The sequence below is a fragment of the Rhincodon typus genome, chromosome 22 (genome assembly GCF_021869965.1).
Source record: "Rhincodon typus isolate 14 chromosome 22, sRhiTyp1.1, whole genome shotgun sequence".
Lineage (NCBI taxonomy): Eukaryota > Metazoa > Chordata > Chondrichthyes > Orectolobiformes > Rhincodontidae > Rhincodon > Rhincodon typus.
This window is the reverse complement of record NC_063353.1, coordinates 36,413,674-36,436,950: the sequence shown is the minus strand read 5'-3', so window position 1 is coordinate 36,436,950 and position 23,277 is coordinate 36,413,674. Positions and strand designations below refer to the sequence as shown.

Genomic DNA, 23,277 nt, shown 5'->3' with positions numbered 1-23,277 from the left:
GGTTCTTTACTCAGAGAGTAGTAAGGGCGTGGAATGCCCTGCCTGCAAAAATAGTAGACTCGCCCACTTTAAGGGCATTTAAATGGTCATTGGATAAACATATGGATGATAATGGAATAGTTTAGGTTAGATGGGCTTCAGATTGGTTTCACAGGTCGGCGCAACATCGAGGGCCGAAGGGCCTGTACTGCGCTGTAATGTTCTATGTTCTATGATCAGAAACAGATAGATTAAGTTTTGTTCTAAATCACATCCACTAGCCCTAGCTTCAAGTTCACTTCCTGCATTTTGACATAAAATTATAGCCAAAATCTGCTCGTGAATTTCTCAAATGTACAATGAAGAAATGGAGGCTTCATTATATTCCACTGCAGCAGTTGCACAACCTGTTCTTTCTCCAGAGTGCATACTTACATCTGTAATGCGGCAGAGAGCCCTTACAGCTGGACCTCTGTATACATCATCCTTCCCGGTCATGTCCTTGGTCAAACTTGACATATTAACAAACAGAAAATAATATTAATTAACTGGAAGTCATGTGGTTGGTGGGCAAATAGAGTTTTAGAATAATTTGATGAGCTAATGTAGGGTTTTAATTTTTTTTGAACACTGCAGACCCAGTTTCAGGAAGGTGGTACTTTGAACTATAATCTGCTCTTATCAATCCTAAATCATAAAATTTATCCCCAGGACTGCACCAATAATAGACTTCGTTTCTAATTTGAGACAAGTTCTAAACTATGAGGAATAGAAACTTTCCACACTACTGACTACTTTCTTCATTTTTTTAAATTTTACATCAATACCTTAAATCTTTACAAGTACAGAGAGTAAAAGTAAACAAAATATACATGGAGACTCTTATGGTGCAACGATGGTGCCCCTATGTCTGGATCACAAAGTCCAGGTTCAAGTCGCACCTGCTCCCAGAAGTGTGTAATAACATCTCTCTGAATAGGTTGATTAGAAATATAAAGAAAAGTAATAAAAATGATAATACCAAAGACACATTATCTAAGTTTTTATTGCTGGAGATAAAATTGGTACTTTGCCAAAGTAAAAGCCAGAAATGGAAGATCGTCATCCTCTAAGTACAAGGGTAACAAGGCAGTTTCCCCATAAGCTGTAACACATACTTCCAAAAGGTATCCCATAGTGCTTTTAAAGCCAATTGCTCACAACTTTGTTGGCAAATTAATCCAGGTTATTCTGTGTGGTTCAGAAACTTCACTAAGGATTTGGCTACACACCTACACATCAAAACCTAAACAATGCATAATGGCTCTGGCACCTTTCAGACAACTGGAAGATATCAAAGTGCTAAAGATGATTAAGCAGCCCATTGTAAAACACACTGATCTTCAAATGGAGTCCTAAGAAGTAACATAACTGAAGTAAACTCTCTTTTCTCCCATTGTAACGTTTATATTTAAATCATGGCAGATTAAACAAAATTACGAAGACTAATTGTACTTTCTCACTCTTACCTGCTTGTGACAATTATTACATCTTCTGATATGTTCGCCATCTCTTTGATTGTCAAGTAACACATTCTTCTAAGAGTTTGCTGTAAACGGATAATTTATTTTTAAAGAAAAGTGTACAATCTCTCAGAAAATAATGAGCAACTTAAAGTGTGACAAAGAGGAATTATACTATTTCCGGGAACATTAGACAAGTTATTGAAGAACATCTAAGCAGATGAAAGAACATAAATGCATTAAAGAATAAACAGTAATTATGAACAAAAAATAATATCAGGAGCAGGCAATACAGGCCCTGGAACCAGTTCCATAATTTTGTACTAAGGCTGCATTTCTACATCAGCTCCACTTTTGTCTAAATACCCATTGATTTTGATCTAGAAAATATTTATTGACAAAGCATCATCAGTCCTTTGACTCATGAATTCCAAAAAATTCACAGACCCGAGGAAAGGTGTTTCTCTTCATCTCACATATAACTGGGCATCCCCTTATTCTGAGACTATGCCCTGCAATTCTAGACTCTTTAGCTCAGGGGAAACAGCCTGCAAGGAGACTTGACAGGCTAGATGCTAAGAATTTCATATGTTCCAATAAGATTGCCTTCAGTTTTCTAAACTTTAGAGAACATGGGCTCAGTATACTTAATTTCACCTTCTAGGACAGTCCTCTCATTATCATCCAGTTAACATTTCTTGCATCCCCTATAAGGCAACTGCATCTTATCTTACTTAACAAGGTCAAAACTGTACCCTTTAACGTGGTGTAATTTTTAAAAAATGTTCATGGAATGTGGGAGTTGCTGGATTGGTCAGTATTCATTGTTCTTCCCTAATTACCCAGTTGAAGGTGGTAGTGAGCTGCCTTGTTGAGCCACTATAGCACTTGGGTGTAGGTACATTCACAGTACTATTAAGGAAAGAAGTTCTGGGATTATGATCCAACAGTAGTAAAGGAATGGTGATATAGTTCCAAGTCAGGGTGGTGTAAAGCTTGGAGGGGAAGCCTGCAGGTGTGGTATTCCCATAATCTGTTGCCCTTACCCTTCTAGGTGGTGGATGTTATGGGTTGGAAGATGCTTTTGAAGCAGCTTTGCTGAGTTGCTGCAGTGGATCTTGTAGAGGTTATTACTGTTGCAATTGTGCATCAACGATAAAGAGAGAAAATGCTGAAGTTGGTCGATGGGTGCCAATCAAGCTCAATGTTTCGTCCTCGATGGTGGCAAGTTTCGTGGGTGGTGTTGGAGCTGCATCCATCTGGGCAAATGGAGACTATTCCATCAAACTCCTCATCAGATGGTGGACAGGCATTAGGGAGACAGGAGGCTTCTGAGCTACTTTTGCAGCCACAGCATTTAGGTGGGTGGTTCAGTTCAGTTCCCAGTCAATGACAACCCCCAGGATATTGATGGTCAGGAATTCAGTGGTGGTGGAGGCAATGGCCCAGTGCTACTGTCAATCCAGAGACCCAGCTAATGTTCTGGGAACACGGGTTCAAATCCCACCACATCAGTTGGTGGAATTTGAATTCAATAAAAATCTGGGATTAAGAGTCTAATGATGAGCATGAATACGTTGTTGAATGTTGGGAAAAACCCATCTGGTTCACTAAAGTCCTTTAGGCAAGGAAACTACCATCCTTACCTGGCCTAGGCTATATGTGACTCCAGACACATAGCAATGTGGTTGACTCTTGACCCTGGAATGGGCAATAAATGATGCCCTAGCCAAGACGCCCTCACCCCGTGAATGAATAAAAAAAAAAACTCATGTCATTGAATGTCAAAGGCAATAGAAAGACTCTCTTTTTTGAAGAGAATCTTACCTGGTACTTAAGTGGCATGTAAGATTTTGCTGCAAATCAGCCAAAGACTGGATGGATGTGGTCAAGGTCTTGCTACGTATGGACATGGACTACTTCAGAATCAGAGGAGTTGTGAATGACACTAAACTTGCACATTTATCTGCGATTATCCTCACTGTAATGAAGAGAAGGTAATTTATGAAGCAGGTGAGGATGCTCAGTGTGCGACACTACCCTGAAGACCTACTGCTGTCGTAATCTGGAGTGGAGATGATCAACCCCAAACTGCAAGCATCTTCCTTTACCCTATGGTAGACTTCAACCAGTGGAAAGATTCCCCCAGCTTTCATTGATTCCAGTTTGCTGTTCTCAGTCAAATGTTGCCTTGATGCCATGGGCAATCACTCATATCTCACTCCTAGAGTTCAGCTCTTTAGTCCATGTTTGGACCAAGGTTGAAATGAGGTCAGGAGTTGAGTGCCTGGACTGAACCCAAACTGAGTCACAGAGACATACAGCATGGAAACAGACCCTTCAGTCCAACCAGTCCACACTGACCATGTTCTCAAACTAAACTACTCCAACCTGCCTGTGCATGGCCCATATCCCTTCAAACTTTTCCTATTCATGAATTATCCAGATGTCTTTTAACCATTGTTACTGTACTTGCATCCACCAATTTCTCTGCCAGTTAATTCCACACACAAACCACACTGTAAAAGAAATTGCCCTTGTGTCCTTTATAAATCTTTCCCTTCTCATCTTAAAAATATGCCCCCTAGATTTGAACTTCCCCACCCTAGGGAAAAGATGCTTGTCATTCACCTTATTTATGGCCCTCATGATTTTATAAACCTCAATAAGCTCACACCTCCACTGAAAAAGTTCCAGCTTTTCCCATTTATTTTTATACCTCAAACCCTCCATTCCCGCCAACATCTGGTAAGTCTTTCCTGAACCTTCTCCAATTTAATAATATCCTTCCTATAGCAGGGTGGCCAGAACTGCACCGTGTACTCCAGAAGAGGCCTCAACAACATCCTGTACAACCTCAAAATGACATCCTAACTCCTGTGTTGTCCTATATTCAAGGTTCTGAGCAAAGAAAGCAAGCGTGCTAAACATCTTCTAACTACCTATCTATCTGTGAGGCAAATTTCAAAGACTTATGTGCCCGAACCCCTACGTCTCTCTGTTCTACAACACTAACCAGGGCTCTATATTAATTGTATCAGTCTTTCCTTGTTTGTATTAGCAGAATGCAATACTTCACATTTATCCAAACTAAACTCCATCTGTCACTCCTCATCCCATTGACTCAATTGATCAAGATCTCTTTGTAATCTTAGATAATCTTCTTCACTGATCACTATACCTCCAACTTTGGTGTCATCTGCAAACTTACTAACCATGCCTCCTTTGTTCTCATCCAAATCATTTAGATAAATGACAAACAAAAGTAGACCCAGTGCCAATCCCTGTGGTACACCTCTGGTCACAGGCCAAATAACAACGCTCCTTCATCCCTCTCTGGCTCCCACCGTCAAGCCAATTTTGTATCCAATTGGCAAGCTCACCTTGAATCCCATGTGATCTAACTTTACTCATTAGTCCACCATACGGAACCTTGTCAAAGACTTTACTAAAGTCCAAGTAAACAACATCTCTCGCTTTGCACTCAATCTTTTTGTTTATTTCATTAAAAAAACTCAATCAAGTTTGTGAGACCTCAATTTTCCTCACACTAAACCATGCTGACTATCCCTGATCAGTCCTTGCCTTTCCAAAGGCATGTAAATCCTATCTTTCAGAATCACCTCCAACAATTTATCCACCACTGATGTCAGGTTCACAGGACTATGGTTTCCAGGATTCTCCTCAGTCTTTCTTAAATGATGTCCACAACTTTAGCCACCTCCAGCCCTTCAGTACTTCATCTGTGTTTGTAGGTGATACAAATATTTCTGCTTGGGGCCCCACGAATTCCTCCCTAACTTCCCACAACTTCCTGCATCAGTCAGTAGATTATTCCTTTGTAAGTGCTGCTTCATAGGACTGTTAATGACCCTTTCCATCATATGACTGACAATTGGGTGTGGACTGATTGGGTGGTAACTGGCTGGATTGGATTTGTCCTGCTTCCCTGTAAACAGCTCGTACCAGCAACATTCTACATTGTCAAGTAGATGCAATGTTGCAACGGTCTTGGAACAGTTTGGCTGGTGCCTAGTTTTGGAGTGCAACTCTTCAGTATTGTTTCCAAAATACTGTCAGAGCCCATAGCTTTTGTAGTAACTAGTGCCTTCAGCTATTTCTTGATATCATGTAAGGTGAATCCAATTGACTGAAGACTGCCATCTGTGCTATTGGGGACTTCCAGAGGAGGCAAACATGGGTCATCCACTCAGCACTTTTGGCTGAAGATGGATGACAATACATCATCCTTGTCTTTTCCTTTGATATGTTACGCTCCCCCATCATTGAAGATGGGGATGCTTCCTCATCCTGTTAGTTTTTCAATTGCCATCCACCATTCACAACTAGATGTGTTAGGACAGCAGAGCTACATCTACCCCACTGGTTATGGGTTCACTTAGCCCTGTCTTCTGCTGTTTGGCAATGAGTTCGATGTAATATCTCCAATGATTTGATATTTCATTTTCTGGCATGCCTGGTGCTGTTCTTGGCATGCCCTCCTATAATCTTCATTGAATCACGGTGTCTCTCGACTTGATGATAATGGTAGAGTGGGGGACATGCTAGGCCATGGGGTGAGAGAGTTTAAAGGAATACAATTGTGGTTGCTGACAGCCCACTCTGCCTTATGGATCCCCAATTTTGAGTTGCTAAATGTGTTCAAAGTCTGCCGCAATTAGCAGGATGGTAGTGCCACACAATATCAATGTTTTATATATAAGCATATTAGTAGTAAGATTTCATTTCTTTTGTATTCAATACCTTTGTAACAAATGCTAACAAACAAATTGCCCTCTTAACTGCTTGCAGTACCTGCATGTCATTTTTTGAAATTTTTGTAGAAGGTTACCCTTCTCCCTTTGAATATCAACATTTACTCATCTTAATTCTTTTAAAAAAAGACCTGCCTTTCCCTTCTACAAAATGGCTAATTTCATATTTTTCCACATGATAGTCCATCTGCCTGATCACTTAACCAGTGCATTGCTCATTGCTGCCTCTTTATGGCATCCTCAAAGCTTTCTCACCTAGATTTGTAATCAAACAAACTTAGAAAAATTACTTTGACTCTTCCAAGTCACTGACATAGTCTGTATGTATCTGAGATCCAAAAACTGATCTTTGTGGTACTCTTACCAAACCCAAAGTGACTAAACTATTTCTACTGCTTTCTGTCTGTTAACCAATCCTCAATGTATGTTAATATATTGCACCAATCCAGTGGGCCTTAGTCAATTGATGTAGTGCAATCTGGAATTTGGCCACAAAATAAGTATAAAACATTAATTATTTTAAAATGCGAAAACATTCTTCAGACTTCATGGTCACACCCAGCGGATACTTACATCATTGCACTGAAACAGTTTGGTCATTGCAAAAAAGGCTTCAGTAGCTTCTGTTGTTCCAAAATGATCCCCCTTGAAGAGAACAGAAAGAGAAAGCAGAGATAACACAGTGTGGAGCTGGAGGAACACAGCAGGCCAGGCAGCATCAGAGGATGGAAAGTTGATGTTTTAGGTCGGGACCCTTCGATCTCTACCTGATGACTTGCAGGAATCTGAAGCAAATGGGATGACGAATGAGTCCTCAGTTGGGCCTTTTGAAAATTTTGGCTACATTTTCATTATTACAAGTTACAATATCATGTTATGCCATCCAGTGAAAAACACCCTGTTTGATGTTCTCTAACTTGATGATCTTCATGTCTTCTCTCAGTGCCACTATTTATCCATCAACTAACATAATTAAAACAGACTATGTGCACATTATCTTTTGTTGGCTGCAGGACATGCTGTGAAAAAATGTGACGGTTTCGCAGCATTTACAAAAATAACTATTTCAAAAGTAGCTAATTGGCAATCAAACGCTTTAAGATGTCCTGAGGTCATGTCCATGTATGTGTTATTTATTATTTATTGTTCATTCTTTTGTGGAATCTATCAAGTGTGAACACTGTTGTTGAAAATTCACAACATTAAATATCCCTTTAAAGGACTAGGGCAGCAGCTTACCACACCCAATTTACAAGGAAAATTTAACAATAATTGCTTAAGGTATGACATGGTATCTCCAAAAAACATTGCATACTCCATGAATTACAGATGACGGCTTTTGTATGTCAGATCTATTTTAAAAAGAAGCAAAGGAAAAAATGACACCCGTTGGAAAAATTTACCCATCCTACTCTGGAATAATAATCAGTTTTTAGAAGAGACCCTAGTCAGTTCATGCCTATGATAGGATTTACTCTAGTGAACTTGTCCTGAGAATTCTTAATTGCATCAAAGTATTGCACCAATAAGAACGTGATGCAGATGAACCACTTTCAGGGGCAATTAGGGATGGGCAAAAGATACTGGCTTTGCCACCTTATGAATGAATAACAAAAAACATTTTAGTGTTGCAGTTCAACAATCCAGTCATATCTCTTTATGCAAAACCAAACTCAGATACTAAGCTGGCCAGGTTCAATCAACCATTCAATTATAAGTGGGTACACTGTTTTATAGAGTTAACAACAATTTCCTGTGAACAAAAAGTGAAATTTTAATCAGCAAATGCACAAATTGACTTTATATTGTGTAGAGAAGAACAACATTGGAATAAGTCTGATTTACTTTTCAAATTTGTTTTTTCTATGCATATTTGCAAAACAAAATAATTCAGAATAGCTTGCTTCCAGTTCTGAAAATGATTAATGATCAATTACTAAAAATGATCAAGGAGGGGGATTATAACAAGATTTATCCATTAACTTTAAAAATATAATTTTACATTGGACAAATTCAAATCTTCCATTTCTAACAAACGTTTTGCTTGCTTTTCTTTTATTCATTTGTTGGACGTTAATGTTGCTGGCATGTTCAGCAATTATTGCCTATCCCTTATTGCCACGGACCACTTCAAGAACCACTGCAGTCTGTGCAGTGTCAGTGTTCTTGCAGTGCTGAGAGGGATGCAGTTCCAGGACTTTGATCTAATAACAGTGAAGGGACAGCAATATTGTTCCAAGTCAGGACAGTATGACTTAAAGCAAAACTGGTGTTCACATGTGGATCCTGTCCTGATTCTTCTAAGTGGTAGAGTTTGAGGATTTGGATAATGCTGTCACAGCAGCCATGATAAGTTGCTACAGTGAATATTGTATATGGCACACATTGCTATCACTGTGCATTAGTGCTGGAGGAAGTAAATATTTAAGGTGGTGGATGGGTGCTAATCAAGCAGGCTGTTTTATCTTGAATGCTGTTGAGCTTCTTGGGTATTCTTGGAGCTGCATGCATCCAGACAACTGGATGGTATTCTATTACATTCCTATCTTTAAATATTTGACAGGCTTTGAGGGTCAAGAGAGTTAGTCAGTGCACAACTTATACCCATGATATGAAACGTAACAAATAGTGGTCTACAATCACATTGTGATTGCCAATCAATATTTGAGGATGAAAGAGATGTTTAAGATATTTGAACGTCATTCTACTATTTCAACAATTAACATATAAATTAAGCTAACTATTAGAGAGAGATGTTTGCTTCTTTTAAGGTAAACATTTAAAGCTGAGGAAGGTGCAAACCTAGAAGAATAGACAGGTCAGTGGGATTAGTTTTGGATTGATGTAGCAAAGAGCTAGCACAGACATAACAGGCTGATTAATATCCTTTGGTGCTGGAAGCTTTTATGATTCCACGTTACTCATTGTTTCTCAGCATACAGAAATGGAAACACTTAATCTTCTCTGTCGAAACACAAAATGACACTAAAGTCAGTTATTGTTAAAACGATTCTCTCTAAACTCATTAGACTCACATTCTATATAAATTAATACATTAGATCCTTTTGGGAATGATTTCTTTGAAGAGAACATAGAAAATGCATAGCCAGAGATATATTATACTCAAGACATTCTATAAATTTCGCTCACAGTCAAGCATTTTATCAAAAGGTAATCTCCCTCTAAACTTAACATGAGATTTAGTGCACGAGGATCTCAAATTGAATAGTAAGAATACTTGACAACTGTACTGCCTGAGTGTAGCACAGGCTTGTTCAATTGTGGCATTGAAAAAGGGAAGTGGATAAAATGGGAAGGGCAGGGCTATGGGGAATAGATGGTGGATTGAGACTAGTTGAGTTGTTCTGAGAGCCAAAGTGGACATTACTTTCTTTTGTGCTGTAACTGTTCTATGATACTGTAACATCTTACCTGGTTGAGCAGGTACAGAATCTTTGTAAGAATATGTAAGCATTTTCTGGGATTTAATGGTGTTTCATTGAAAATACGGGCCTGTGGACAATAAAAACGTTTGTCAAGGCAATATAGAAATCTAGCAATAAAATTATTCATATGAGCTGGTGTTTCTTGATAAAATTCTATTGCAGACAGCTTTTGTCCTCCACAAGATTGGGAATGAACAGGAGGCTGGAAGAACACAACAAGCCAGGCAGCATCAGGAGCAAAGGAGAAGTCAACATTTCGGTTATTACCCTTCTTCAGGACTGGATGTGGGGGTAGGGGAGCTGGAAATAAAGAGGGTGGGGGGAGGGGTTAACGGAATGGTGTTGATAGGTGGACACCAGTATTAGGTACGCTCTGATTGGTTGATGGAGGGGATGAATCTGGTTGGTAGCTGGAAGCAGTAGGTGGAATGGAAGGGAGAAGGTGGGACTGGAAAGGGAGCCGGGGGATGGATGGAAAGGTTATTTGAAATTAGAGAACTCAATGTTGAGTCCTCGGGCTGTAGGTGCCCAGGCGGAAGATAAGGTGTTGTTCCTCAAATCTGCATTCTGAATCACTGCAACACTGCAGGAGAACAAGGACAAACATGACGGAGGGGGAGTGGGGACGGAGGGGGCGGTGGAGTTGAAATGGGCGAGAGGTTAGGCTGGTCATTATGGGCCAGGTGAAGATGCTCGGCGAAACGGTCACCTAGTCTACATTTGGTCTCACCAATGTAGAGAAGACCACATCGGGAGTATCAGATGCAGTAGACTAGGTTGGAGGCGATGCAGCTGAAGCTCTGTCTCATCTGGAAGGACTGTTCCTGGATGGAGGTGAAGGGGGCGGTGTGTCGGTGGGTGTCGCATCTTTTACAGTTACAGGGGAAGGTACCGCGGGGCTGTGGAGGGGGTAGGGTTGAAGTGGTTGGTGGGGAGTGTGGTGCAAAATATGAACATGGACCCCTATCCCCAGGGTCACCCCTGGGTCTTACTGCCCATCTGCAGCTAGCCAGCAAACCTCTCCCTTTTCATCTGTCCACCCTCACAATACACTCTATCCCTCCACCCCTCCACCTCTCCCCCCTCCTCTCTACCTCATGTCTCCCACACCCCTGCCCCAACGAATACTCCAGCCCACTCCTCTCCCACTCTCCTTCCCCACCTCCCAACTACTCCAACCCACCACACGCGTCCAACAGTCACCCATCACATGCTATCGCCCTCTCACCTCCACTCCTTCATCCTTCTTGAGACACCCCAAAACCCCAACCCTGAATCTTGCCACATATTCAGCATGCCCCCGACCTCAAAAGCCTGAGGCCAAACATTCTGTTGTCAGTAAAGGGCTCACATTCGTGCCCCTCTGCCCCCACCTCACCGAGTTTTGTGCCCGCCACGACGTAGAGCTCTTCTCCACTGCCTCCATGCCTTCTTCTTCGATAAAGATTCCCAACCACCCTCTGGGAGCCCTTCTCCCGCCTCCAACTTTCCTCTCCTCTTGGACACCCCCTGCCGGCCTCTTACCCGTCCAGGACCTCTTCATTGTCGCATTGGCAGTTAGCATTGACCGCCTCGATTTCTCTACCCCCCTCACCCACTCCAACCTCTCCCCCTGTGAACGTCCATTGCTCCGCACCAATCAAACCTGCTGACAAAGACAGGGTGATGGTAGTCTGGAGGACAGACCTCTAGGTCACACAGGCCGATCGCCAACTCTCCAACACAAGTCCTACATCCCCCTTGACCACGACCCCAGCATGGCCCATCAAGCTACCATGTCCCACACTGCCTATGACCTCAGCTCTTCCGGTGACTTCCCCTCCACTGCCTCCAGCCTTATAGTCCCCCAGCCCCGCACTGCCTGGTTCTACATGCTCCCCAAGATCCACAAGGCCAACTACCCCGGTTGATCTATCGTCTCTGCATGTTCCTGCACCACTAAACACATCTCTTCCAGTTTCCTGGCGCCCAGCGCTTCATCTTTACTACGTACATGCAATCCCTATACACGTCCAAACCACACAAGAACAGCCGACAGGCCCTCATTTTTTCCCTCTCCAACAGACCCATCCATTCCCCCCATACAAATAACATCCTCCGCCTCTCTGAACTAGTCCTCACTCTCAAAAACTTTTCCTTCAATTCTTCCCACTTTCTCCAAATCCAGGGGGTTGCAATGGGTACTCACATGGGCCCCGGCTACGCCTGCCTCTTTGTCAGTTATGTCGAACAGTCCTTCTTCAGTTCGTGTACTGGTACTGTTCCCCAACTCTTCCTCTGTTACACTGATGACTGCATCGGTGCTGCATCCTGAAACCAGGCTGAACTGGATCAGTTCATCGACTTCGCTAACAACTTCCACCCCGCCCTCAAGTTCACAATTGGTCTATCTCAGACACCTCCCTCCCCTTTCTTGACCTCTCTGTTTCCATTTCTGGTGACAGTTTATGGACCGACATTTACTATAAACCCACATACTCCACAGCTACCTGGACTACACCTCTCCCAACCCTGTACCCTGCAAAAACTCCATCCGGTTTTCCCAATTCCGTCATCTTCATTGCATCTGCTCTGACGAGGAGACAATCCACTCCCAAGCATCACGGCTGTCCTCCTTTTTCAAACAATGTTCTTTACTCCCCTGTCATCCAGACAGCCCTCCACCACGCCTCCTCCATTCCCTGCTCCACAGCTCTAAACCACATCCCCCAAAACATAATAAAAATAGGATTCCCCCTTGTCCTCAGTTTCCACACCACCAGCCTCTGCATCCAATGTATCATCCTCAATCACTTCCGCCAACTCCAATTAGACCCCATCACCCGGAACATCTTCCACTCCCCACCCCTCTTTGCCTTCTGCAAGGACCATCCCTTCGCCACTCCTTAGTTCATGCCACAATCCCCATTAACCACACCCCTGCCCTGGTACGTTCCCCTCAATACCTTCCACTGTAACCGTAAAAGATGAAACACCTGCCCACACACCACCTCCCTCACCTCCATCCAGGGCCCTAAACAGTCCTTCCAGGAGAGACAAAGCTTCACCTGCATCTCCTCCAACCTAGTCTACTGCATCCGGTGCTCCCAATATGGTCTTCTCTACAGTGATGAGCCCAAACGTAGGCTAGGTGACCACTTCTCCAAGCATCTTTGCCTGGTCCGTAATGAGCCAGCCTAACTTTCTGGCCAGCGCCCATTTCAACTTCTGCCTGGGAACCCCACAGCCTGGAGGATTCAACACTATGTTCTCTAATTTCAAATAACCTTCCCATCCATCCCCCAGCTCCGTTTCCAGCTCCACCTCCTGACACTCCCTTCCAGCTACCAACCGGATTCATCCCTCCCATCGACCAACCAGATCTTACCCAATACAGGTGTCCACCTATCACCACCATTCCGCTACCCCTCCTTCCCCCAACCTCTTTGTCTGCAGCTCCCCCTACCACCACACCCAGTCCTGAAGAAGGGTAATATTCAGAACATTGACTTTCCTCCAGATGCTGTCTGGCCTGCTGTATTCTTCCTGCCTCCTGTTTGTCTAGATTCCAGCATCTGCAGATTTTTTTGTCTAAGATGGGGAATAAGATCCTTTTGTAAACGTGACTTTCAATGTCAAAATTGACAATGTTTAGGTCTACTACAGTGCAAGTTGAATAGACAGTTATGTTGTCTCAACTCTAGAAAACTAAAAAGTTTGAATTTCAATACGCTGAGCTGAAATTATAAGCCTGTCCCTCAAACAGTGTTACAATTTTACAACAGGACATATATGATCTTCTCTTCGTATGCTTCACGAAATCAGAAAAATACCCTCATTTATACTAGTGTGACATTTCCACTAGTCAGGCCAAACTAGGAGAGAACAACTGCTTGCTGATAGTCAGATTTTTTCCAAATGGGGTCTCAACATTAGGGTCAAGGTGAGACAACCCAAATATTTAAACCAGGACTTTTAGAATTGGTGTAAAGTTGCAATTTCCTAACAAACTGTGTTGGATTAAACTTAGTAAAAAAGTAGTTATAGTGTATTAACACATTAATTCATGTAGATATCCAAGAATACATGCATATCACACATACTGATAAATATTCAAATACACAGAATAATCAAGACGTTTTCAAAATATAAAATCAAAAAAACGGTGCAACTGGCATGAATTCAAAGTTAACAAAAGGTTTGTTTAATTAAGTCCTGTTTTGTAGGATACTGAAGTATCCTGGAAATTTTTTTAATACTTTTAGCTAGTCAATCTAATTTTCATGAAAATCTTCAGAATGAAAACAGAATAGTCAACACCCAACCATTAAAATAGAAGCCAACAATTGCCACCAGCTCTCTGGTGCTTCTAAAGATCATTTACTGCATTCCAATTCTTAAAAACTGACCTAAAGTCAGAAATGCACTGTGGCAACTAACAAAAGTACTTGAAGCTCTTGTCTTAAATTTAAAAAAATTAAAACAAAATAGTTTGAAAGCTCCAGTAAAATAGTGACAAATTTCAAGTGAATACCTTATGCCACTGAAATAGTGCAATTTCAGGGTAACTGCTTCATGATCCTCTGCAAGTTTTTCTATCTGGACCGTGATACAATCTGAACCAAAACATTTCATAAGTGCAAACCAAACGTTTTGATCTGCTGGCCAAACGTTTGAAAGTTTATCACCGAATTGTTCAGTTCACCATTTTAAAATGAAACAGTTTAAATTAAGTATGTAATATCATGCAAGCATGTTATCTGGTTCAGGAATGAAATACTATTTGAACCCAATGCTAGTTAAAGGCACAATTTCTAAACATTTTCTGTGTGTAAATAGTCATTTTACAGAGCCTTCAGCAATCAGATGAAAAGTCTGTCATTCAGTAAGTGTAATGAGAAATACTTCAGAACTAAAAATGCTTAAATTTCTAGACAGGATGGAAACCATTCAGTTTGTGCCGCATTCAAGCTTTCTATTATCCTGTTGTTCTCTATCCAAAACCATCAATAACTGTACTCTGATGTTCAACGTTAATTCTCCTTAAAGGTCAGTACTGACTCAAGTTCAATACACACTTGTTATAACGCATCTGACAATCTAATAATGGTTGGCATGAAACCATTTCTTCTTATATTACTATTTATCTTTCTAGTTCTAATCCCAAGTTTATGCTACGTTTCACTGATAAATAGAAATAATGCACAATTCCCTCCTGAAACACCTTCTAAAATTTTGATGGTTTCTCTGATCTTTCTGCTACAGCTTCAGTTTTTGTAACCTACATTTTGTAACTGTATCCTCTCAATTCTCATAAATTCCAATTAATCTTCACTATTTTCCATGCATCTATTATTTTCATGCTCCCAAAACTGCTCAATATTCCAAATATAGCTTAATCAATATCTGGCACAACTTGATCATGAAATTGACTTTGCATTTAATGCACCCATGAATAAAACCCATATACTTATTTTGCCTTTTAATAGTTACTACTATTCTGTTTTAAAAGTTTCCAAGATGATGAGAGATTTTGACACAGCAGATGAAGAAAAATAATTCCATCTGGCAAGTGGGTCAGTAATGAGATTGCAGAAACAAAATCATTGGATAAAGATCTAGAGGACGGATGCCAAGAAAGTGTTTTCACTCCAATCTGCAATGATCGATCACAATCTACCTCAAAAAGGTGCTAGAAGCTGATTCCATAAATAATTTTAAAAGCGAGTTGTAAAAGTACTTAAGGATGAGAACCTTACTGGGCTACGGATACAATCAGAGATGTGGGAGTTAAGCACTTTCAAAGCCTAAGCATAATGGGCTGTAAATTGAAATTCTAAAACTGCATCATGATCATCACAATTTTCTTTTGTCACCACAGGAAAGTAGGGAGGGTTCTCTTTAAATTAAGTCATCTTTTAAAAATTAAATTACACAACATTTGCAATGACATCGTTTCTTTCATTCCCAGAATAAAAGAAAGTTGATGATGAAGACTTGCCTCTTGTAGTACTGCACTCTTCTCCAAATGTTGGTAAGGATTGGATCCACTTCCTAAAAAGCATGTAAAGAATGAAAGTGAATACAATACGCAGATTAGTATTATTGTGTGTGCTACAAATTAAGTGTTTCAAAAGGTGGGCAATACCCTTGACTCACTGTATCTGTGACCCCTAACTCACACCAGTTTCCCATATTTAACTGAGCACTACTGCTCTTAGAATTTCAGATGCGGTCATTTGATTGAACAGTGTATTTGCCATATGCTGTTGGCACATGCGGTAAGTGTGACATTGGGATAGCACTGTGCTGTAAAGCAACGCCCATTCCCTTGACTGATCACTACTGGTAAAGATGATAAGCTGCCTGGTTTTATGTCTGTGTTAACAGGCAAGATAGAAGTACAGTGAGCCTACAAGTTCTGAATGATGTGGCAATGCACAAAAAGCCAAGGCATTGATTCTCAATCTCGTCTTATTTTTCCAGTTGACTCGCCATTGTCCACGTCACTTGGGGTAACGTATCCTCCAAGCTGTGCACACGCACAGCTGTTAGGAGATTCTTCACATGCCAATTATTATGATATAGGATTCCAAGATTATTTTTCCACAACGTATGTGAATTGTCAGTATCAGTTATAGAGATAAATGTGAAACTGGTCTGCTAAAGTATTGGCTTTTAATTCTAGAGGCCACTACTGTGCATGGAGCTCAGAGGACAACACAGCAAAAACTATTACAGGTAGCATAATTCAAGGCTGGAAAAATTCATCCCTAAACAGTTGGTAGATTTCTCCCAGTTTTACACCTATCCATGTATCCAATACTGACACTTCACATACATTTCACCGTGCAAATAAAAAACCTAATCATTAAAGTTAACATAAATGCAATGTTCATGAGCTCCCTGACAGATTATTAAACCACTTCAACCTTTACTGCATTCTTTCATTGTGCTTTTTAATGAGTCAAGATAAATCAGTTTCATTGCAGTGAACGCGGTCAGAAAACCAACACTAGAATTTACCAAGCTGTTGCGCATTTTTCCATAGGTTAGATTAGCATACCCAACATTTCATATTAATAGCATGCCAACACAGAAACACATTTATTGATTTTTTTTATTTCACAATTTATTTATAAACGTACCTACTTTGAAACATATCTTCACCAATATGTTATGCCTGCACCAGGAAAGATTCTACAAATTCAGTCACAAAGATAAACTTCTATTTTACCATTCTTCCAACACAAAAAGGAGAAAAGTCATAGAATCCCTACAGTGTGGAAACAGGCCATTCAGCCCAACAAGTCCACACTGACTCTCTGAAGAGCATCCCACCCAGACTCACCCCTCTAGTGTATCCCTGTAACCCTGCGTTTCCCATGGCTAATCCACCTAACCTATACACCCTGGACACTATGCGCAATTTAGCACGGCCAATCCACCTAACCTGCACATCTTTGGACTGTGGGAGGAAACCCATGCAGACACAGGGAGAATGGGCAAACTCCATACAGGCAGTCGCTTGAGGTTGGAATTGAACCCAGGTCCCTGGTGCTGTGAGGCTAATCACGGAGCCACCATGCCGCCCCAAGGATATTACAATCATTATCTGAAAACAAGATGAAATCCTGAATAAGCAGTAGGATCTGGGTTTGATCTTCTGGTCTGATCACAGCCAGAATGTTTGTTGGGGTTTATCAACTGGCCCCAGCATTCATGATTTGATAAAAGCAGAAAAGCACAGCCAAGGCATCTATTGTCCAGTCGCTTCTGATGGCAAGTTTGAATACTGATCAAGTACAGTACCAAACTCAGCTGTCTTGCCCCCAAAGTCAAATAATCTCCCTATTAAATTCATACAAGAAGTGCCACCTGAATAAGGTACCAGATGTTTACCCACTGAAACATCCCACATGACAGTGTGCGTTTGAGGAGGAAAGAAAATTACTAAAGAAAAAATATTGAGATACTGTTCAACCACACTTAATACTTTAGTATATGGACACAATCGGTTGATGCTTAGATAATCTCAGTGCATTCATCTTGTTTATTTTTGGATTGTGTTGGAGAATTACTACTCTAATTTGAAAATGTGGTTGGGCTCTGGAATCAAATTGCTGCTTTGCATTCTTACCAAGAGCATTGACAAAATTGTGATGATCTCAAAAACTGGGTAGTTGTAATTGACAATGCCCATTAAATTTTACCAGCATCTACCTATTCGCAAAGAACTTCTATTCCTGGACAAAAAGCCAAATATATGCAAGGCTCTTGATGAGGACAACATGACACTACCTAGCAAGAATCGCTTGTGCAGTTGTATCATCATACTTTTCACATGGAGATCCAGAATACGCTAATAAACGAACCAATAGCCACAACACCGGTATCAAAGCTTGCGATTAACATTTGCAGCTTAACTTAATTACCAACTTTAGCTCTGAACATTAACATATTAAAAACAAAATGTATCTGCAAATTTCCCAAGATAATAGTTTTGTGTCTTCCATGTACTGTTGAACACAAGAACACAAGAACTAGGAGCAGGAGTAGGCCGTCTGGCCCTTCGAGCCTGCTCCGCCATTCAATAAGATCATGGCTGATCCTTTCGTGGACTCAGATCCACTTACCCGCGTTCTCACCGTATCCCTTTATTGTTCAAAAAAAATCTACCTGTTTTTTTAAAAAGCGTTTACTGAAGTAGCGTCAACTACTTCACTGGGCAAGGAATTCCATAGATTAACAACCCTCTGGGTGAAGAAATTCCTTCTCAGTTCAGTCCTAAATCTGCTCCCTCTAATCTTGAGGCTATGCCCTCTTGTCCTAGCTTCACCTGCTAGTGGAAACATCCTCTCTACTTCTATCTTATCTATTCCCTTCATAATTTTATATGTTTCTATAAGATCCCCCCTCAATCTTCTGAATTCCAATGAATATAATCCCAATCTACTCAGTCTCTCCTCATAAGCCAACCCCCTCAACTCCAGAATCAACCTAGTGAACCTCCTTTGCACCACCTCCAGTGCCAGTACATCCTTTCTCAAGTAAGGAGACCAAAACTGCACACAGTACTCCAGGTGTGGCACCAGCACCTTGTACAGCTGCAACATAATCTCTCTGCTTTTTATTTCAATCCCTTTAGCACTGAAGGGCAAAATTCCATTTGCCTTCCTAATTACGTGTTGTACCTGCAGACCTACCTTCTGTGATTTAAAAACAAAGTTTAAATTTACACTGAAGTGCAAAACAGTGAATCTTGAAAACAGAAGATTGTTTCCTCTTCCATTCTCATAGGTTAATAGTTGCATTTCAGATCATCAGGAATTATAAATGTATTTTGTGCATCCTGACATTTTTGGTTCTGCCCCCATGGACAAAATTGTTTATTATCCTACTAAAAGGTAATCGAGCATAATCATGCACTAATTCCACTATATTGTGTAAGCATACATTCTCATAGCTGTAGTTTGAACAAGAACAAGATTATTAGCTTAGTTCAAGCAACTAAGAGGTACAAATAAGTACACAAATACATATTTGTGTTGTTTGGTTGAAAAATCAACAATGATCAGAATGAGCAGCATTTCTGTGCGGTATGGCAAAGGAGATAAAACAAACATTGAAGATCAAAGGTCAGCTGATAACAGCAGCTACTGAAGACCTGAATGGAAAAGCAATATCAAATACATAGTATTATTGATCATAGCTACCAGAATGATTTGCTAGTTCCTAAAGCTAAGTTCAGAAGAACATAATTATTGTAGGACAGAGGAAGAGTCTTTTGGAAGTAACTTGAGCATTGCTGAAAGAAAACACATTATGTCAAAGCTTTTCACCTCACACTAATTAGGACAGCTTACAAGAATAGCAATGTAAAGGAAAAATAACATTTATATTGTATGAGTGAAAAGTGTTGATTGGTTGACAAGTGGCTTGTGACTGGTAAAGATGTTGCCATCAGAATGTACTGTACCTGTTAAATTGAACAAGGCAAGTTGACTCCGATTCGTCATGGCATTGCCCCGAGAAATGAACCAACAATTGGGTATTTTGTTTGAGTTGTCTTGCTGAGTTGAAACAGGCACAGTATATGTACATGATCCGTCTTCAAAGAAAACAGCTGTGTATATTAACAGTTGCAGATCCTAGAGTGCCTAAGTGGACCACACGTGAGCCTGAATGGCAATCCAAAATTGATTCTCAGCATAGTTCTTTGTACATTCAGGATTAGCTGTCAAATGTTGACCAATCACAGTATCACATCTAATGTCCGACATTGCATTTTGGGTACACAAAATTCACTGTTCGTTTCTCAGGGAAATGCTTGGCCAGAGTCAACCTGCCTGGTTTAAAATATTTACAAAACTTGGTAATTAACTGTCAGTCATCATTAATGGATACATTCTCCATGGCAAGCCTCTACTGGTCAAAATGTAATCAATAACCAATCAGCACATCTTGCCAACCACCAAATGACTCATTCATGCCTAATGTTTTCAGTGAAGTAGACAATCTTCTATCCGTGCCAGTATGTTACTTTCTACACCATAAGCTCTTATTTTCAACAGTGATCTTTGTTGCAGCACCCTATATGCCAGCCACTTCTTTTAAGACGCGAGAACGAAGTCCACAGGGCCTGAAGACTTGTCAGCAAGCTCCAACAGTTCACACAATAACATTTCCATGGTGACTGCAATGTTCTGAGCTTCCATTTTATCATTTAGGACTATTTCAGGGATGTTAGTTGTATCTTCCATAGTGAAGTTTGATAAAAAATACTTATTCACCTAGCATCTCCTTAATTTCCATGATTAACTTTCACTTTCTATCAGCCAATCGCTCCTTTTAACTCTTAAAAAAATAAAAACTCTTACTATGTGTTTATATTTCTAGCTAACATTTTCTCATGCTCTAAACTTTTCCCTCCTTAATTTTTTAAGTAACAGTCCTTGGAGTTTCTTATATTCTATCCAATCTTCTGACCTGCCACTTATCTTTGTATAATTGCTTTTTTCTTTCATACATCCTTATCTTTAATTGGATGGTAGATCCTCCTCTTGAAAACTTTATTTGTCATTGGAATGTATCTATTGTGAATACTGAAATATCCCCTTAATGTCTGCCACTGCATTTCTAGTGACCTATTCCATAATGTAATTTGCCAGTTCACTTTAGCTAGCTCTACTTTCATGCCCTTATTTAAATTTAATATCTTATCTGTCCCTCAAACTGAAACTTAATGCAAAGATTGTAGCATACTCATAATTGGGCTGCTTGTCCTTCTTGATGGTAAAGATCATGGGCTGAGAAGTATTATTCTAACAAAAAACTAGGAAACATTCAAGTGCATGCAGGGCCAGTGCTATACAGCAGTGCAGTTTAAGAGCCAAGCGCCGGTATGTTTCTCACTGAATGAGCAACCAAACATCAATTTTAGCAACTGGAAGTTATGTCACTGTTTAACTTAGTAAAACATCTTGAGCTGCTTCATAATAACATTCTCAAGCAAATTGCGAGTGAGTACCATCTATACAAATATTATCAGATGACCAAAGATTTGGTCAGAAGTCACATGACACCAGGTTATAGACCAACAGGTTTATTTGAAATCGCAAGCTTTCAGTGTGCTGCTCCTTCACAGGTGACTTCACTTGACAAGGCCAACATCGGCACCTCCAAATCATGATGAAAAATTTAAGAGAGAGAGAGAAGAAATAAGTTTTAGTGAGGGAATTTCAGGGCTAATACCCAGGACAGGTGAAAGCACAATTGTCAAAAGCTTTTTCTTTACATGTTCATGGGATGTGGTTATCACTGGCAAGGACAGCATTTGATGCCCACGTGTAATTGCTTTGGAAAAGTGGTGGTGAACATCCTTGTTGAACTGCTGCAGTCCCACACTTCTATTCAGTGTGGAATTTCAGGATTTTGTCTGGCAACAATGAACGAAAGATGACACATCTCTAATTCAGGAAATTGTGATCTGGAGTGGAATATGCAGGTAGTGGAAATTCTAATGTGCTTGTTCTTCTAGGTGGTAGCATTCAAGAGTTTAGGAGGTGCTACCTAAGAAGCCTTAGTGGGTTGCTGCAATGTATCCCAATGAAGATAGATGCTACAGTTGGTGGAAACAGTGAATGTTTAAGAGTGCGGATGGGGCTTCAATCAAACTTATCCCAAATGGTGTGGATTATTATCAATATTGTTGGCACTGCATTCATTCTGGGAATGCACATTCCTGACTTGGCTGTGTAGATAGTAGAAAGATTGAGAAGTCAGGTGGTGGGTTGCTCATTGCAGAATATCTAAGCTTCAACCTGTTCTTAGAGCCATAGTATTTATGTGACTGAGACCATTGAATCTTTGGTTAAAGGTGCCAGTTGGGAATTTAGCAATGACAATGCCATTGAATTTCAAGTGGAGGTTATTAGATTCTTGCTTGTTGACGATGGTCATTGCCTGGCACAAATGTTATATGCCACTAAGCAGGCCAAGTCTGACTATTGTCCAGGTCATGCTGTGTATGGTGTACACCATTATCTGAGGCATCACAATGACCAGTGGAAGGGATGAATTGGAAGCAGGAGAACACAGCGTTAGTGGAAGTATATCTTTGGTGTTATTCAGGCTGGATACTGGAGCAGAAGCACGATCGATCAGATACAGTGATCAAATGCAGTATGGAAACACCGAATATTGTTAAAGCTCAAGTGGAATTTGCTATTTAACACTGAAGAGCCGCATGTTAAGATATAGGATATGGTCGAAGACGTATTATTGCGGGACAAAAAAAAAATAATAAATTGCGCCTGGCAGCCATCCCAGGGCACTGGATTTTTGAGTTGCTGCAATGTAGTGGTTACAGTCCTAACCACTACCTTATCAGCACACTGGCTAGACCATCACCAGTACCCACCCCGAATCTATACAAATCCGTTTAGTTCCAGTCTGCCATCGCCTGCAGTGCGCCATTGATCGTACTCTTAGATGACAGTGATCAGTTAAAACTCTCGACAATAAAGATGGTCAATAGCAGCAGTTCACTGTCCCATGTATTACTCTCACATGCCTCTCTGTACAATGTAAATGTCTGAACTGTTCCCACAGTAGCCTGACCCACACACAGACCCTTTCTCCCGCGGTAAACCCGAGCGGGGTCGGCGGCTTCTCCCTGCCCACCCCCGGGTGCGGACAGGGCCCACAGCCTGACTCCCGGAGTCAGCGAGAGAAAAGAATTAACGACTGAACGGTAACTCTGCGTCCAAAACAAAATCACTGACCTAACTCCTCATCTTTTTTATCGAATTTCTTCAACATTTTTACAGCAGCGAATCCAGAAGCCGTCGTCAGGGAGACAGCACTTAACCGCACCCTCCCACTCTGAGTGACAGTAATAGGGCATGCCCACATCACTAACCGCTCTCAAGACAGCTCCCATTAAAAATTTCGCTCACAACCGGCATCCTTTATTTCTTTTCTCTCGCTACAGACGCTGCTGAGGATTTCCAGCATTTTCTGCTTTTTATTTTGGATTACCAGACATGCCCCTCGCAATGACTGACGGCTCAATTCACCAGAAGCCCGCCCCTC

The 23,277-nt window shown here is 40.9% G+C and overlaps 2 protein-coding genes across 3 annotated transcripts in view; one reads left to right on the top strand and one right to left on the bottom strand.

Annotated features, from left to right (window-relative positions):
• mest overlaps nucleotides 1-16,547 on the top strand; it is a 75,456-nt gene extending 58,909 nt beyond the window's left edge. The window contains exons 12-13 of the mRNA XM_048610185.1: nucleotides 15,653-15,715; nucleotides 16,168-16,547. Coding sequence (XP_048466142.1) covers nucleotides 15,653-15,668 — 16 coding nt within the window. The 3' untranslated portion in view covers nucleotides 15,669-15,715; nucleotides 16,168-16,547. The remainder of the gene's footprint in view (nucleotides 1-15,652; nucleotides 15,716-16,167) is intronic.
• Nucleotides 1-23,257, bottom strand: part of copg2 (COPI coat complex subunit gamma 2) — a 59,687-nt gene extending 36,430 nt beyond the window's left edge. Inside the window, exons 1-6 of one of the 2 annotated variants that reach the window (XM_048610177.1) lie at nucleotides 23,105-23,257; nucleotides 15,683-15,735; nucleotides 9,689-9,769; nucleotides 6,830-6,901; nucleotides 1,488-1,567; nucleotides 415-490 (exon numbers count right to left, since the gene is read on the bottom strand). In XM_048610177.1, the coding sequence (XP_048466134.1) occupies nucleotides 415-490; nucleotides 1,488-1,567; nucleotides 6,830-6,901; nucleotides 9,689-9,769; nucleotides 15,683-15,735; nucleotides 23,105-23,150 (408 nt within the window). In that variant the 5' untranslated portion in view covers nucleotides 23,151-23,257. The other variant, XM_020515590.2, reaches the window with a different exon arrangement.
• Nucleotides 23,258-23,277: the final 20 nt, after the last annotated feature.